Source organism: Chiloscyllium punctatum, chromosome 27 (assembly GCF_047496795.1).
Source record: "Chiloscyllium punctatum isolate Juve2018m chromosome 27, sChiPun1.3, whole genome shotgun sequence".
Classification (NCBI taxonomy): Eukaryota; Metazoa; Chordata; class Chondrichthyes; order Orectolobiformes; family Hemiscylliidae; genus Chiloscyllium; species Chiloscyllium punctatum.
Window position 1 is genome coordinate 50,055,340 of NC_092765.1, and position 17,096 is coordinate 50,072,435.

The window sequence follows — 17,096 nt, forward strand, 5'->3', positions numbered from 1 at the left end:
CTCCCATGGCACCAGACTCTTTGTTTCCCATTCTGACAAGTACCAGATCTTAGAAAATACAGCAACATCCTCAGTTTATACTTTAGATATTAACAATAAACATTTATTCATAATTGGAAGGTATTTATTGCAAAGGGAAAATTAACTCTCCAGAACCTATTCAATATTTAAAGTTTGATAAGCTCCATTTTGTTCCATTTCTTCCAAGTAACATTACGTAAATATTAAAGTTGTTGTGACTTTTAAGAAAAGATGTGACTGTTTTTAATGTGTGACCAAAGACAGGACATCAACAGGATGCAGTGAATAAACCAATATAGCTTCTAGGAACACACCATCTCCACTCTGACAGATTATAAACAGAGACAGCACCAAAGTCGACATGCTTTTGCTAAAATGGGACATCTTTCATATCGCCTGCACTGCTGAGGTGCTGTCTCCCTTTGCCGGATACTCACTTGCCATCGGAGCTGTTACTGTTGGTGCTGCCGTCTGTTGACTCTCTGCTGCCTTGCCGTGTCACACGGTTTCTCATTTCCATAGCAATCCCAGTCTCCGTACTCCTTCGGATGTTGCTTCGGAGTTTCTTTGGAGCTGCCTCTGAAAAGGTAAAAGATGGAAAAATTTAGCACCACCAGATGGACTCATTCAGTCAATACACCATTAATACCCAGTCTCACCATGGCCAATAATATCCAGTCTCACTCTTCCCCATTAATACCCAGTCTCACTCTGCCCCACTTATACCCAGTCTTAATGCCCCATTAATACTAGTCTCACTCTCTGTTAATAAAGTCATAAACTGCCCCAATAATATCACGTTAATATTGCCCAATTAATACTAGTCTCATTTTGCTCTGCATTGGAGTGACAGGGTGTGGGGGAAACCAGGGACCAGGAGTATCAGTTGGGAGACTTAGCAGTGCACAGGGGTGACAGAGCGTAGGAGTGCAAGGATGTAGGGGTACCATGAGATAAGGATAAAAGGACTATGGGTACCAGGGAGCAAAGAAAGCAGAGTTAGGGGTAACAGAGCATGGTACCTGGGTCCAAATCTAGCATGGCCTAGGGGTACCAGGCCACAGGTTCACCAATGTCCTGTGCTTCCAACCTCTAGGGACTCAGCAGTGATGAATTCAAAAATACTGCATTGATTGGAAAATGTTTTGTGAAGTCCTGTGGCCATGAAAGTTCCTGGAGAAAAGCACAACCTTTCCTTTAGCTCAGCTCAAAGGTGGAGGGCCACAGGATGGAAGCCACAGGACAGACTGCTATGGAATATGGGAACAGACTGACTATTTGCCAGCTTGTGTATCAGAGACTGAACTCTTAGCAGATGGGAAACAAAATCTCTTCATTGCTTAGAGGAGACAAAGTATTTAACAGTGAGTTCTATGAATAGAATTGTCAACATTTAAAAATATCCTGAATATTGGTCCGCCTAACACCCACAAACAGATCATCTTGTGTTTCATTTCCCACTTTGTTTTCAAGAGATCCGGAGACACAGCAATCTAATTTAATTTGAAGATGAAGACAAGGGCACAGATGGTCACAGACAGAGTTCTGCTTTACACAGGTTAATGAACACTTGGAATATTTACATCGTAAGGATGTGTTAGCTGACAGCAATCTGTTCCAGAAATGGAGCTGCCATGGAATTGCTCCTAAGGAAAAGCCTTCCTGTAGGCCAGGATTTCCAGTTTCCTTTATCCTTGCAAACAACCTTGCAAGACAAACATGGTACACATACACGGCATAGAGTCATAGAGATGTACAGTACGGAAACAGACCCTTCAATCCAACCCAACCATGCCGACCAGACATCCCAACCCAATCTAGTCCCATCTGCCAGCACCTGGCCCATATCCCTCCAAACCCTTCCTATTCATATACCCATCCAAATGCTTCTTAAATGTTGCAATTGTATCAGCCTCCACCACATCCAGTTCTGGTCTCCAAATTTGAGGGAAGACATTCTGGCTATTGAGGGAGTGCAGCGTAGGTTCACAAGGTCAATTTCTGGAATAGCGGGACTACCCTACACTGAAAGACTGGAGCAACTGGACTTGAGTTTAGAAGACTGAGAGGGGATCTGATTGAGACATATAAGATTATTAAAGGATTGGACACTCTGGAGGCAGGAAACATGTTTCCCCTGATGGGTGAGTGCCAAACCAGAGGACACAGCTTAAAAATACGGGGTAGACCATTTAGGACAGAGATGAGGAGAAACTTCTTCACCCAGAGAGTGGTGGCCGTGTGGAATGCTCTACCCCAGAGGGCAGTGGAGGCCCAGTCTCTGGATTCATTTAAGAAAGAGTTGGATAGAGCTCTCAAGGATAGTGGAATCAAGGGTTATGGAGATAAGGCAGGGACAGGATACTGATTAAGGATGATCAGACATGATCATATTGAATGGCAGTGCAGGCTCGAAGGGCTGAATGGCCTACTCCTGCACCTATTGTCTATTGTCTATTGTCAATCACTTCTCTAGCTTCCCACAGAGTTCTCGGATACACCTAATCAGGTCCTGGGGATTTATCCACCGTTAACCATTTCAAGACATCCAGCACTGTAATCTGGATATTTTGCAAGGTGTCACCATCTATTTCCCTGCTGTCTATATCATCCATATCCTCTTCACAGTAAATACTGATGCAAAATATTAATTTAGTATCTCCCCCATTTTCTGTGATTTCACACAAAGGCCGCTTTGCTAATCTTTGAGGGGCCCTATTCTCGCCCTAGTTACCCTTTTGTCCTTAACATATTTGTAAAAACCCTTTGGATTTTCTTTAATTCTATTTGCCAAAGCTATCTCATGTCCCCTTTTGGCCCTCCTGATTTCCCTCTTAAGTATACTCCTGCTTTCTTTATACTCTTCTAAGGATTCACTCGATCTATCCTATCTATACCTGACATATGCTTCCTTCTTTTTCTTAACCAAACCCTCAATTTCTTTAGTCATCCAGCATTCCCTATACCTACCAGCCTTCCCTTTTACCCTGACAGGAATATACTTTCTCTGGATTTTTGCTATCTCATTTCTGAAGGCTTCCCATTTTCCAGCCGTCCCTTTACCTGTGAACATCTGCCTCCAATCATTAATGTAGCAACACTTCACACTCACCTTTCGATAGAATTGTTCTGAATTTGTTCCCATCACCTTTCTCCTCACTGTGTGTGACATTTATCATGATGTGGACTTAAGATCCACCAAAAAAGAGCTGAGTTTGTGTCAACTCCATCACCCCCCACATTGGTGTCAACAACAGCACTGGTTGGAGTTCAAAACCAGATCGACACCAGCCCACATCAGATGGCAGAAATGGTTTCTGCGAAAGGATCACACCTGATAGAAAGATTAGATTCCCTACAGTGTGGAAACAGGCCCCTTGGCTCAACCAGTCCACACCGACCCTCGGATGAGTAACCCACCCAGACCCATTTCTCTCTGACTTGTGCACCTAACACTATGGGCTATTTAGCATGGCCAATTTACCTGACTGGCACATCTTTGGACTGTGCGAGGAAACCGGAGCACCCGGAGGAAACCAACGCAGACACGGGGAGAATGTGCAAACTCCACACAGACAGTCACCTGAGGTGGGAATTGAACCTGAGACCCTGGTGCTGTGAGACAGCAGTGCTAACCACTGAGTCACCGTGCCACCCAAAGTTTAAATTCTCCTAGGCTTGGTCCTACAAGACTAGATTAGATTCCCTACAGTATGGAAATAGGCCCTTTGGCCCAACAAGTCTTTGGTCCAAACTGCCTTTAAATGTGACTCAGACAATGATAAGGCTGATTTACCTGGTTATTGGACAGATCCTTAATTATAAGGGAATTGGTGGATGTGGGCTGGGGGAAGGGGGGAGCAGGCAGGAAGGTGAAGGCCAAAACCAGATCAGTCTTTAACTAATTGAATGTTGGATTAAGCTCAAGGGGCTGATTGGCCCTACTCTTGCTCCTGTTACTTATGACTTTCTCTGAAAGAAGCTGGAACTGAAATGCGAGTGCTTGAGGTGATATTGGGAAGGTATCTGAATTGGGATAGTCAGGAACTCCACAGCTCTCATAGCCAGCTACATCAAAGAACACAATGTAACCTTAAAGACTCACAATGCTGTCAATTTTAATTCAGTCCTGAGATTCAGAATGGACACTGTTCATTCAGCCTGGGTTCCTGCCCCAATAATGTTATTCAACTCAATAGGAAAGTGGCAGGGTCATTGTTTATTGCCCATCTCTAATTGCCCTTGAGAAGGTGGTGGTGAGTTTTAAGCTGCTGCAGTTCTTGGGATATGGGGTCATCCACTGTGCTATTAGGAAGGGAGTTCCAGGATTTTGACCTAGCAACAGTGAAGTAATGGTTATAGGTTTCTAAGTCTGGATGGTGTCTGGCTTGGAGGAGAGATGATGGTGTTCCTATGTGTCTGCTGCCCACACAGTGTGCTGTTCTACAAAATCTGATAGACTCCAAGCATATCTCTGAGGGTACATCCTTTAGATCCAGCCTGAGTCATTGAGCAGCTCTATCATGGACAGTTAGCAATGCAACCACATGCTGAGCTCAGTACATGAACGCACACATTGCTGGAGAACTAACCAATATTGGTGCCCATCTACCTTCAGAGGTCAGTGTGCTGTGATTGAGCATGAGCAACCAGGTGGTTCCAGCATGGAACCATACCGTCAGGAGGTGTAAGAGAAGAGAAATGATGACCCAGAGGTGTTACCGCTAGACTATTAATTCAGAGACCCAGGTAATGTTCTGAGAACCTGGGTTCAAATGCTGCTATGGCAGACGGTGGAATTTGGGGTCAACAAATATCTGGAATCAGCAGTCTAATGATAACCAAAAAGAAATTATTGGTAAAATCCGTCACATTCACTAATGTGAAGGAAATTGCCATCTTTACCTGACCTGGCCTACATGTAACTCCAGACCCACAGAAATATGGCTGACATGTGTAGTGATTGGGACAAGGTGGACGTCATTGACAAAGTTCTTGATTGGGGTTGTTAACTTGAGCCAATCAGGAAAGCCTTGGCTGTCTAATATAACCAGGAGATCCGCAGGGAGTGGCGTGCATTATTTCCCCGTCCAACTCTATTTTGATTTAATCCCTGCCCTCCCCTTCACTGTTTGATCACATAGCATTGCCCTTTGATGTGAAGGGTACTGCTTGTCACAGGTCACTCGGGTGTTTCTTTTCTTCCTGGTGGTGGAAACTGAATAAAGATTTGTGCACCTTGTGTCTTTCACTGTGTCTCACACCTGCACAAAAAAAACAGGAGCGTAATAATTTAAAAAAAATAAATAAAAAAAAGAAAAAAAAAGAAAAAAGAAAAAGAAAAAAAAGAAAAAAAAAGAAAAAAAAAATATAACCAGGAGATCCGCAGGGAGTGGCGTGCATTATTTCCCCGTCCAACTCTATTTTGATTTAGTCCCTACCCTCCCCTTCACTGTTTTGATCACACAGCATTGCCCTGTGGTTTGAAGGGCAGTGCTTGTCACTGGCCACGCGGGTGTTTTTCCTATCTTCCTGGTGGTGGAAATTGAATAAAGATTCGTGCACTTTGTGTCTTTCACTGTGTTTCACACCTGCGCACACACACACTATGGGTGCCGGGGAATAAAAATAAGCACTACCGCACTTAGGCGGTAGTGTGGGGGTTAAATATAAAAAAAAAGAAAAAAAAAAAAAAAATTAAATAGGAATGCTGGCCCGGGTGTCCTTGGAGAAGGAGCACGCGGGTGTGCACTGACACCCTGGAGTTGTGAAAAAAAAAAAAAAAAAAAAATATAACCAGGAGATCCGCAGGGAGTGGCGTGCATTATTTCCCCGTCCAACTCTATTTTGATTTAATCCCTGCCCTCCCCTTCACTGTTTGATCACATAGCATTGCCCTTTGATGTGAAGGGTACTGCTTGTCACAGGTCACTCGGGTGTTTCTTTTCTTCCTGGTGGTGGAAACTGAATAAAGATTTGTGCACCTTGTGTCTTTCACTGTGTCTCACACCTGCACAAAAAAAACAGGAGCGTAATAATTTAAAAAAAATAAATAAAAAAAAGAAAAAAAAAGAAAAAAGAAAAAGAAAAAAAAGAAAAAAAAAGAAAAAAAAATATAACCAGGAGATCCGCAGGGAGTGGCGTGCATTATTTCCCCGTCCAACTCTATTTTGATTTAGTCCCTACCCTCCCCTTCACTGTTTTGATCACACGGCATTGCCCTTTGATGTGAAGGGCAGTGCTTGTCACTGGCCACTCGGGTGTTTCCTATCTTCCTGGTGGTGGAAATTGAATAAAGATTCATGCACTCTGTGTCTTTCACTGTGTCTCACACCTGCACACACACACCATGGGTGCTGGGGAAAAAATAAGCACTACCGCAGTTAGGCGGTAGTGTGGGGGTTTAAAAAAAAAGAAAGAAAAAAAGAAAAAAAAAGAAAAAAAAATTTTAACCAGGAGATCCGCAGGGAGTGGCGTGCATTATTTGCCCCTCCAACTCTATTTTGATTTAATCCCTGCCCTCCCCTTCACTGTTTTGATCACACAGCAATGCCCTTTTGTGAAGGGCAGTGCTTGTCATTGACCACTCGGGTGTTTTTCCTATCTTCCTGGTGGTGGAAATTGAATAAAGTTTCGTGCACTTTGTGTCTTTCACTGTGTCTCACACCTGCACACACACACACCATGGGTGCTGGTGAAAAAGTAAGCATTACCGCAGTTAGGTGTGAGTGTTAGGGTTAAATTTTAAAAAACAGAGCTACACAGCATTGCCCTTTGATGTGAAGGGCAGTGCTTGTCACCGGCCAAAAAAAAAATAAACAAAAAAAAATATAACCAGGAGATCCGCAGGGAGTGGAGTGCATTATTTCTCCCTCTAACTCTATTTTGATTTAGTCTCTGCCCTCCCCTTCACTGTTTTGATCACACAGCATTGCACTTTGATGTGAAGGGCAGTGCTTGTCACTGACCACTCGGGTGTTTCCTATCTTCCTGGTGGTGGAAATTGAATAAAGATTCGTACACCTTGCGTCTTTCACTGTGTCTCACAGCTGTACACACACAACATGGGTGCAGGGGAAAAAATAAGCACTACTGCAGTTAGGTGGGAATTTGGGGGTGGGGGGGGGGTTAATAAAAAAAAAGAAAAACAAAACACAGGAGCGTCAGACATCCTGACACTCTGAGAGGGCTGGATCAGTGTGTGCGTGTTCAAGGACTGAAAAAAAAGAAAAATATAACCAGGAGATCCGCAGGGAGTGGCATGCATTATTTCCCCCTCCAACTCTATTTTGATTTAACCTCTGCCCACCCCCTCACTGTTTGATCACACAGCACTGCCCTTTGATGTGAAGGGCACTGCTTGTTACTGGCCACCCTGGTGTTTCCTTTCTTCCTGGTGATGGAGATTTGAATAAAGATTTGTGCACCTTGTGTCTTTCACTGTGTCTCAAAAAAAAATAACCAGATGCATTATTTCCCCGTCCAACTCTATTTTGATTTAGTCCCTGCCCTCCCCTTCACTGTTTTGATCACACAGCATTGCCCTTTGATGTGAAGGGCAGTGCTTAACACTGGCCACTCGGGTGTTTCCTATCTTCCTGGTGGTGGAAATTGAATAAAGATTCGTACACCTTGTGTCTCCACTGTGTCTGACACCTGCACACACACACCATGGGTGCAGTAAGGTGGTAATGTGGTGGTAAGAAAAAAAGAAAAAAGAAACAAAGATTACCACTGGTTAAGCACCTTATTAATACTATATCTCATTTCTGTAATATTCAGCTACCTGTCTTCATAAACTCACCGAACAAACTCCCGAGAAGTCTTGACATGGAAATCACAGTGGGTTCCTGGCAACTTCATCTTTCCCCAAAGGATCAGTCATCAGGCAGCACTTATACTAGAGTGGAGAGGTCATTGACCTTCTTCCGACAGTGGTGGGCAATCCTCTAGACAGCTGGGACTGCACTGACCCAGGTGGTAACCTGGACCACATTGGCATGATCTGCTGTCAGTCTGGTGCCATGGCTGGTACAAGGGAAGTAGGTGGTTCCACCTCTGTACCACGTTATCCAGCAGGATCTCCAGGATGCTGCCCACAAAGCAGGATGCCCATTTCCCCCTGTCTGCCCTGTAAGTGTCAGGAACCATGCAGGGAAGCTCCGGATTGTCCAGATGCACAACAATCTTTTAAAGATGGTACGGTTTGTTACTACCATGATATCCCAGGGATATGGAGCTTTTCTGGGAATGGGGTGTAGTAAGGTGGGGCTGGAATCAGACTTTGTCAGAAGGATGTCACAGAGGTGTGGTTGGCAGTTAATGCCTTGAGTTTGGTAAAATATGGCGAAAAAATTTGCTAGGCCTTGCATCAAGAAACAATCCAAAAATCTTGAAGGTAAGTTTTCCTCTTAAATGCTTACCTCATGAATAGGTGGAGTAAAGGTTGAACAGGTGTGGATGTGGATTGCTGGACATATGAACTAATATAGTTGGACTTCAGCTAAACCCGAGACACTAAATGTGAATTGTCTCCGATCCAACTCTCTCCTGTAACCAAAGGAAAAGACTGTGTGTGGAGGGTTGGTAAGGTGAAGCTTTTTTTGTTTTTTTCCATTTATTCACTATCTCTTGGCAATTTACAGCAGAGAGGGTTGAGGCTAGCGCAGTTGCATGCTCCTCTTGCAGGATGTGGGATGTAAGGGTCACCACGTGTGTCCCTGCTGAATTCACCTGTGGGAAGTACACCAACTCCAGCTCCTCACAGACCGCGTTAGGGACCTGGAACTGGATTAACTTTGGATCATTCGGGAGGCTAAGGGGGTGATAGAAAGGAGTTATAGGGAGGTAGTCACATTGACATTACAGGATAAAGGTAGCTGGGTGACCGTCAGGAGAGGGAAAGGGAATAGGCAGACAGTTCCTCTCTGTGGGCGGCACGGTGGCACAGTGGTTAGCACTGCTGCCTCACAGCGCCAGAGACCCGGGTTCAATTCCCGCCTCAGGCGAGTGACTGTGTGGAGTTTGCACATTCTCCCCGTGTCTGCGTGGGTTTCCTCCGGGTGCTCCGGTTTCCTCCCACAGTCCAAAGATGTGCAGGTCAGGTGAATTGGCCATGCTAAATTGCCCGTAGTGTTAGGTAAGGGGTAAATGTAGGGGTATGGGTGGGTTGCGCTTCGGCGGGGCGGTGTGGACTTGTTGGGCCGAAGGGCCTGTTTCCACACTGTAAGTAATCTAATCTAATCTAATCTAATAACAAGTACACTGTTTTGGATACTGTTGGTGGTGAGGGTCAACCTATCGGGAAAAGGCACAGCGGCTAGGTTTCTGGCACTGAGCCTGGCTCGGTGGCTCAGAAGGGAAGTGGGGAGAATAGGGGAGAGAGAGCAACAGCAGTAGTGATAGGAGACTCAATCATGAGAGGAACAGACAGGAGATTCTGTGGTTACGAGTGAGACTTCCAGATGATATGTTGCCTCCTGGGTGCCAGGATCGGGGATGTCTTGGATTAAACCTACAGAATTCTTATGGGAGAGGGAGAGCAGCCAGAGCCATGGTACACCCTGGCACCAATCGCATGGGTAGGGAAAGGGAAGAGGACCTGAAAAGAGAATATAGGGAGTTAGGTTGGAAGCTAGAAGGCAGGACAAGCAGAGTAGTAATCCCAGACATGCTACTGGTGCCACATGCTAATGAGGCTAGGAATAGAGAGCGAGTGCAGATGAATACTTGGCTGCAGCGCTGGTGTAGGAGGGAGGACTTCAGATCTGTGGATCATTGGGATATATTCTGGGGAAGGTGGGACCTGTATAAGAGGGATGTGTTGCACCTGAACTGGAGGGGCACCAATATCCTGGGAGAGAGATTTGCTCAGGCTCTTCAGGAGAGTTTAAACTAGATTAGCAGGGGGGTGGGAACCTGAGCTACGGATCAGATGATGGAGTCGGTAGTGAACAGCCAGATACAGTGGGCAGAGAGTCTGTGAGGAGGGATAAGCACTTGAGAGGGCAAAGGTGTAGTCAGTGTGATGGGCTGAAGCGTATTTATTTTAATGCAAGAAGTATCAGGAATAAGAGTGACAAACTCAGAACATGGATCAGTACATGGAACTATAATATTGTGGCCATTACAGAGACTTGGATATCACAGGGGCAGGAATGGCTGTTGGATGTTCCAGAGTTTAGATGTTACAAAAAGAATGGGGCGGGAGTCCAAAGAGGTGGACGAGTGGCATTGCTAATGAAGGATAGTCTCACAACTGCAGTAAAGGAGGTCCTCGAGGAGGGTTTGTCTACAGAGTCAGTGTGGGTGGAAGTCAGAAACGGGAAAGGAGCAGTCACTTTATTGGGAGTTTTCCACACACACACACACACACACACACACACACCCCAATCCCCCCCCCCAAAATAGCCACAGAGATACAGAGGAGCAGATTGAGAGGAAGATTTTGGAAAGGTGCAGAAGTAACAGGGTTGTTGTCATTGTTGTCATGGGTGACTTTAACTTCACTAATATTGATTGGAACCTGCTTAGTGCAAATAGTTGGAGCAGATTTTGTCAGGTGTGTTCAGGAAGGGTTCCTGATGAAATATGTAGATAAGCTGACTAGAGGGGAGGCCATGTTGGATTTGGTGCTTGACAACGAACCAGGCCAGGTGTCAGATCTCTCAGTCGGAGAGCATTTCGGTGATAGTGATCACAACACTCTGATCTTTATTATACTCATGGAGTGGGTAGAAGCAGATGGAATGGGAAAGTATTTAATTGGGGGAGGCGGAATTATAATGCTATTAGGCAGGAACTGGGGTGCCTAAATTGGGAACAGATATTGTCAGGGCAATGCACAACAGAAATGTGGAGGCTGTTTAGGCAACACCTGCTAATAGTGTTGGACAGATTTGTCCCACTAAGGCAAGAAAGGGATAGTAGGGTGAAGGAACCTTGATTGACAAGGAATGTGGAACACCTAGTCAAGAGGAAGAAGGAAACTTACTTAAGATTGAGGAGGCAAGGATCAGACAGGGCTTTACAGGGTTACATGGTAGCCAGGAACAAACTGAAGAATGGGCTTAGGAGAGCTAGAAGGGGGCATGATAAAGCTTTAGCGGGTAGTATTAAGGAAAATCTCAAGGCATTCTACACTTATGTGAGGAACAAGAGGATGGCAAGACTGAGAATAGGCCCGATCAGGGATTGCGAAGGTAACTTGTGCCTGGAGTCGGAGGAAGTAGGGGAGGTCCTTAATGATTACTTTGCTTCAGTATTCATGACTGAGAGGGACCTTGACAATTCTGAGGACAGCACAAAACAGACTGATATGCTGGAACAGGTTGAGGAGGAAAGAGGATGTGCTGAAAATTTTGAAAAACCTAAGGATAGATATATCCCCTGGGCCAGACGGATACACCCAAGGTTACTACAGGAAGCAAGAGACAAGATTGCTGCACCCTTGGTGATGATCTTTGGATCCTCACTGTCCACTGGAGTACTGCCAGATGATTGGAGGGTGACAAATGTTATACCCTTGTTCAAGAAAGAGAATAGGAATAATCCTGGGAATTACAGATCAGTCAGTCTTACATCAGTGGTGGGCACAGTACTGAAGAGGATTCTGAGAGACAGGATTTATGATTACTTGGAAAGCCATATTTTGATTAGAGATAGTCAGCATGGCTTTGTGAGGGGCAGGACATGTCAAACAAATCGTACTGAATTCTTTGAGGATGTGACAAAACAAGTTGATGAAGGTAGAGTAGTGGATGTGGCGTACATGGATTTCAGCAAGCACTTAATAAAGTTTCCCATGATAGGCTCATTCAGATAGTAAGGAGGCATTGGATACAGGGAAGCCTGTCTGTTTGGATACAGAATTGGATGGCCCACACAAGACAGAGGGTGGTAGTAGATGGAAAGTATTCAGTCTGGAGCTCGGTGACCAGTGGTGTTCTGTAGGGATCTGTTCTGGGACCTCTGCTCTTTGTGATTTTTATAAATGACTTGGATGAGGAAATGGAAGGGTGGGTTAGTAAGTTTGTCAATGACACAAAGTGGATAGTGTGAAGAGCTGTTATAGGTTGCAACTGGACATTGACAGGATGCAGAGCTGGGCTGAGAAGTGGGAGATGGAATTCAACCTGGAAAAGTATGAAGTCATTCAATTTGGAAGGTTGAATTTGAATGCAGAATACAGGGTTAAATACAGGATTCTTGACAGTGTGGAAAATCAAAGGGATCTTGGGGTCCATATCCATGGATCCCTCAAAGTTGCCACCCAAGTTGATAGGGTTGTTAAGAAGGTGTATGTGTGTTGGTTTTCATTAGCAGGAGGATTGCGTTTAAGAGCCGCGAGGTTATGCTGCAGTTCTATCGAGCCCTGGTTAAGAATATTGTGTTCAGTCATGGTCACCTCTTTATAGGAAGGATGAGAAAGCTTTAGAGAGGGTGCAGAGGAGATTTACCAGGATGCTGGCTGGACTGGAGGGCATGTCGTATGAAGAGAGGTTGAGGGAGCTAGGGCTTTTCTTACTGGAGCATAGAAGGATGAGAGGTGACTTGCTCGAGGTGTACAAGATGTTGAGAGGCATAGATAGAGTGGATAGCCAGAAACTTTTCCCCATGACTGAAAAGTCCATCATGAAGGAGCATAATTTTACAATAATTGGAGGAAGGTTTAGGGGTGATGTCAGAGGTAGGATCTTTACACAGAGAGTGGTGGGTGCAGTCGAGTCAGATACATTTGGGATATTTAAGTGACTCTTGGATCAGCACACAGAGGATCGTACAATGAAGGGTACGTAGGTTAGTCTGATCTTAGAGTCCAATAAAAGACCGGCACAACATTGAGGGCCGAAGGGCCTGTACTGTGCTGTACTGCTCCATGTTTTATGTTCTGTGTTCTATGTTCTGTGTTCTATATTCTATGTTCTAACTCATGCTTAGCCAAAATAAATTAAAATTCTGCTTGTGGTCTGCTCCCTCACCCATCCATAGCAAAAATAATCATACATTGCATTGAGGTTCAGTGAATGATCACCAAGGAGCTGGCTTGGGGCAGTGAGTTGACATGGAGGAAGATACTTGCATTACAGCAGTCCAGAGAAGGTTCACTCAGCTGATTCCTGTGATGGAACCTTCCCCCTTGCTTAGACCCGATTCGAATCCCATACACTACATTCAACATCTCCTCCCTTCACCGCCAAAACTCAGTAGCAGCACTATGTACCATCTACAAGATGCACTGCAGTAACTCTTTTGACAGTACCTTCCAAACCTGTGACCACTCCTACCTCGAAGAACCAGATATATGGTTAAAAATCACACAACACCAGATTAAAGTCCAACACCAGGTTATAGCTGCTCCGAAAGCTAGTGCTTCCAAATAAACCCATTGGACTATAACCTGGTGTTGTGTGATTTTTAACTTTGTCCACCCTAGTCCAACACCGGCTCCTCCAAAAGCAGATATATGGGGACACACTCCCATCTGAAATCCCGTCAGCAGATTAATGGCAGTGATGAAAGAAGGCAGCTCACGAGTACCTTCTCAAGGGCAGTTATAGGTGGATAAAACATTGACCCAACCCTAATCCTAACTCAGATCCCCTGAATGAATGACACACTGCTGCATTGTTACATTGCAGCACACTGTGTATATATGCCCACTTCATGGCTCAGATTGATCCTGTGCAGCTTCTACACTCATCGCTTGGTGGCCCACTGGTTAAGAAAATTCACCGGCACATATTATCGAAATTCATAGACCTTCTTGACCCTTTAAATTGCTTTTTCCCCACCATCTATATTTGGGTAACAGAAGCCCTTGATTTTAATTTTTATATTCTTTGAAATGTACTGTCAGATTTGCTCCTCTATCTCTGTATCACCATTGGAGGATCTATGGCTAAAAACCCAGTCATGTAACAGGCTCTTTCTTGTTCATTCACTCTATCCAACTTGATCAAGGCCTTGAATCCTCTCATATATCATCAGTCTGTACAGCTGCAACACTATTCTTGGTGAACCTCTCCTTGTACTGAAGATGGCGCTCTGATTGGCAACTTGTAAACTTTTTACTGTACTCATTTTAGTGCATGTGACAATAAAACTAATTCAATTGAATTCTCCTCCGGTCTTTTTCGCGTCCCTACCTCCCGTGGATACGTCAGAGTCAGGAATGTTTAGCTCCCAGTCCTGCCCTTACTGAAGTCATGTTAGGTAGCTATGGCAACTTGCATCATTAGCTCATCTGCCTCATGTATAAGCCTCTTCACATTAATACACACACACTCCGACACCAGGCCATAGTTTACTTCACCAGCCAAATTCCTGCTCGTCCTGTAATATTCTCTGTGCTGTTTCTGTCACTCCTTGCATCATAAAATGAAATTGGAGATCTTGACTAAGCACAGCAATCAATCTCTATTCATTGAGTTTTGACAGACATGGGAAGAGGAAATCCCTATGGATGGACAGCATCAGGATCACAGGCTTAAAGTCAGCTGCTTCTTCCACGCATCTTACAATTATCAGTCATTAAATCTTTAAATATGCATATACCCTATCCAAAAACGTTGTTTTCTGAAAGAAAACTATTTTGTGTTGGCAGTAATCAGCATCGTTTGCTTCCATAATCTCCGTGGCGAGCTTGTTATGTAGCTTAATTAACAAGTTTGCTGGTGTCTACCTGTTCCATATGTGTTATATAGTGTGTCAGATTTGAAGATGCAAATTCCTGTTTTAAAACTATTGGAAAGTAACATAGGAAGAGCAAGAGAAATCAATTATCTCCTGGAACAGTAACATGGGACTTTAAAGACAATTAGCTTCTATTTGACCTTTATCACAATTAACCTCTCACTGACCCAGGGAAGCATAACATGAGGGCTGAAAATGGAGAAGGTTTCATGCTGCTGCGTGCCAATTAGATATCTTATATGTCACAAAACGACTGGTCCTGTTGGTTGACTATGAGCAGTATTGTACAAGAACCCTGTGTTTACACTGAAAACAAGGATAAAGGGTATCAGTGACATTGCTTCTGACAGGTACTGGTCTCTTTGCCCTTGAATCAGACACCAATACATGATCAGTCTCACAGAACAAACGAGGTTTTTATGATTCAATCGAGGAGAAAGTTTTAAAAAAAGTAACTTGATTTGTAGCCTTTTTTAAACACTACATTTACAGAAAATAACAAATAGCATAACGTGGGCTGGAATGAAGGATTTGTTGCCAGTATTAACACCACCTGCATCTGTTCATGTTTACCAAGCAAAGCTATACAACGCAACAAACAGCAAAACAGAGACAGCTCAACGATATCGACTGTAATCATTCAAACAACTTCTGCAATTACTCAGTCACGGTGCCATGTCCAAGATTTCGCAAAGGATCACAGAATCCCAACAGTGTAAAAGCAGAACATTCAGCCCATCGAGTCCACACTGATGGGCTGAATTTACCCCTGGCTAATGCATCTAATCTACACATCCCTGAACACTATGGGCAATTTAGCACGGCCAATTCACCCAACCTGCACATCTTTGGACTGTGGGAGGAACCCAGAGCACCTGGAGGAAACCCAATGCAGACACGAGGAGAATGTGCAAACTCCACACAGACAATCGCCCAAGGCTGGAATTGAACTGAGGTCCCTGGCGCTGTGAGGCACAAGCGCTAACCCATTGAGCCAGCGAGCCACCCAGTAGTCATCAAATCCCTACAGTGCGGAAGTAGGCCATTCAGCCCACTGACTCCACACCAACCCTCCAAAGAGCATCCCACCCAGACCCACCCCAACTACATAACCCTGCATTTCCCATGGTTAATCCGATTAGCTCACACACCCCTGGACACCATGGGCAATTTAGCTTGGCCAATCCACCTAACCTGGGGGAGGAAACCAACAAAGACATGGGGAGAATGTGTAAACTCCATACAAATCTGAGACTGGAATCAAGCCCGGGTCCCTGGGACTGTGAGGCAGCAATGCTAACCACTGAACAACTTTGCTGCCCCACTTCAATGCCTTTTCCCATACCAGCCCCATATCCCTATAGGCCACTGGTATTTAGAAATCTGTCATCCTCTATTGTAAATATATTCAATGACTGAGATTTCATATCCAACAGCTCTCTTGTATCGAGAAATCCAAAGATTCACAACTTTCTGTACAGAAGAAAAAGTTCTCATCTCCATCGTAAGTAACTTCCCCATCACTTTGGAATTGTGCCCCTTTGGTTCTATATTCCCTTTAATATGTTGTAGGTTTCAATTATATTATACATTATAAACTCTACAGTGTGGAAGCAGGCTATTCAGCCCATCAAGTCCACACTGACCCTCCAAAGAGCATCCCAACCCAGACACTCCCCCCCCCCCCCCCCCCCATCCATGTTTTTCCCATGGCTAATCCAACTAGCCGGTACAGGCCTGTGACAATGGGAAACTTTAGCATGGCCAATCCACCCTAACCTGCACATCCCTGGGCATTATGGGACAATTTCCCACGGCCAATCCACCCTAACCTGCACATCCCTGGGCATTATGGGACAATTTCCCACGGCCAATCCACCCTAACCTGCGCATCCCTGGGCATTATGGGACAATTTCCCACGGCCAATCCACCCTAACCTGCACATCCCTGGGCATTATGGGACAATTTCCCACGGCCAATCCACCCTAACCTGCACATCCCTGGGCATTATGGGACAATTTCCCATGGCCAATCCACCCTAACCTGCACATCCCTGGGCACTATGGGAAAATTTCCCACGGCCAATTCACCTAACCTGCACCTCCCTGGGCATTATGGGACAATTTCCCACGGCCAATCTACCTAACCTGCACATCTTTGGACTGAGGGAGAAAACCAGAGCACCCGGAGGAAATGTGGAGAATGTCCAAACGCTACCTCAGGGTGGAATCAAATCTGATTCTCTGGCGCTGTGAGGCAGCAGAGCTAACCATTGTGCCACCATGCTACCCTTACATTCTTCAAAACTCTAGAGAATATAGGCCCAGTTTGCCCAATCTCCTGTCAAATGATGGCCCCAGGCAGCAGGTCTGGTTGGCCA

General features: G+C 44.9%; 1 protein-coding gene across 3 annotated transcripts in view; it reads right to left on the reverse strand.

Annotated features, from left to right (window-relative positions):
* rims3 (regulating synaptic membrane exocytosis 3) overlaps window positions 1-17,096 on the reverse strand; it is a 266,178-nt gene that overhangs the window by 40,801 nt on the left and 208,281 nt on the right. For all 3 annotated transcript variants that reach the window (XM_072548628.1, XM_072548629.1, XM_072548627.1), the window contains exon 4: window positions 459-600. In XM_072548628.1, the coding sequence (XP_072404729.1) occupies window positions 459-600 (142 nt within the window). The remainder of the gene's footprint in view (window positions 1-458; window positions 601-17,096) is intronic.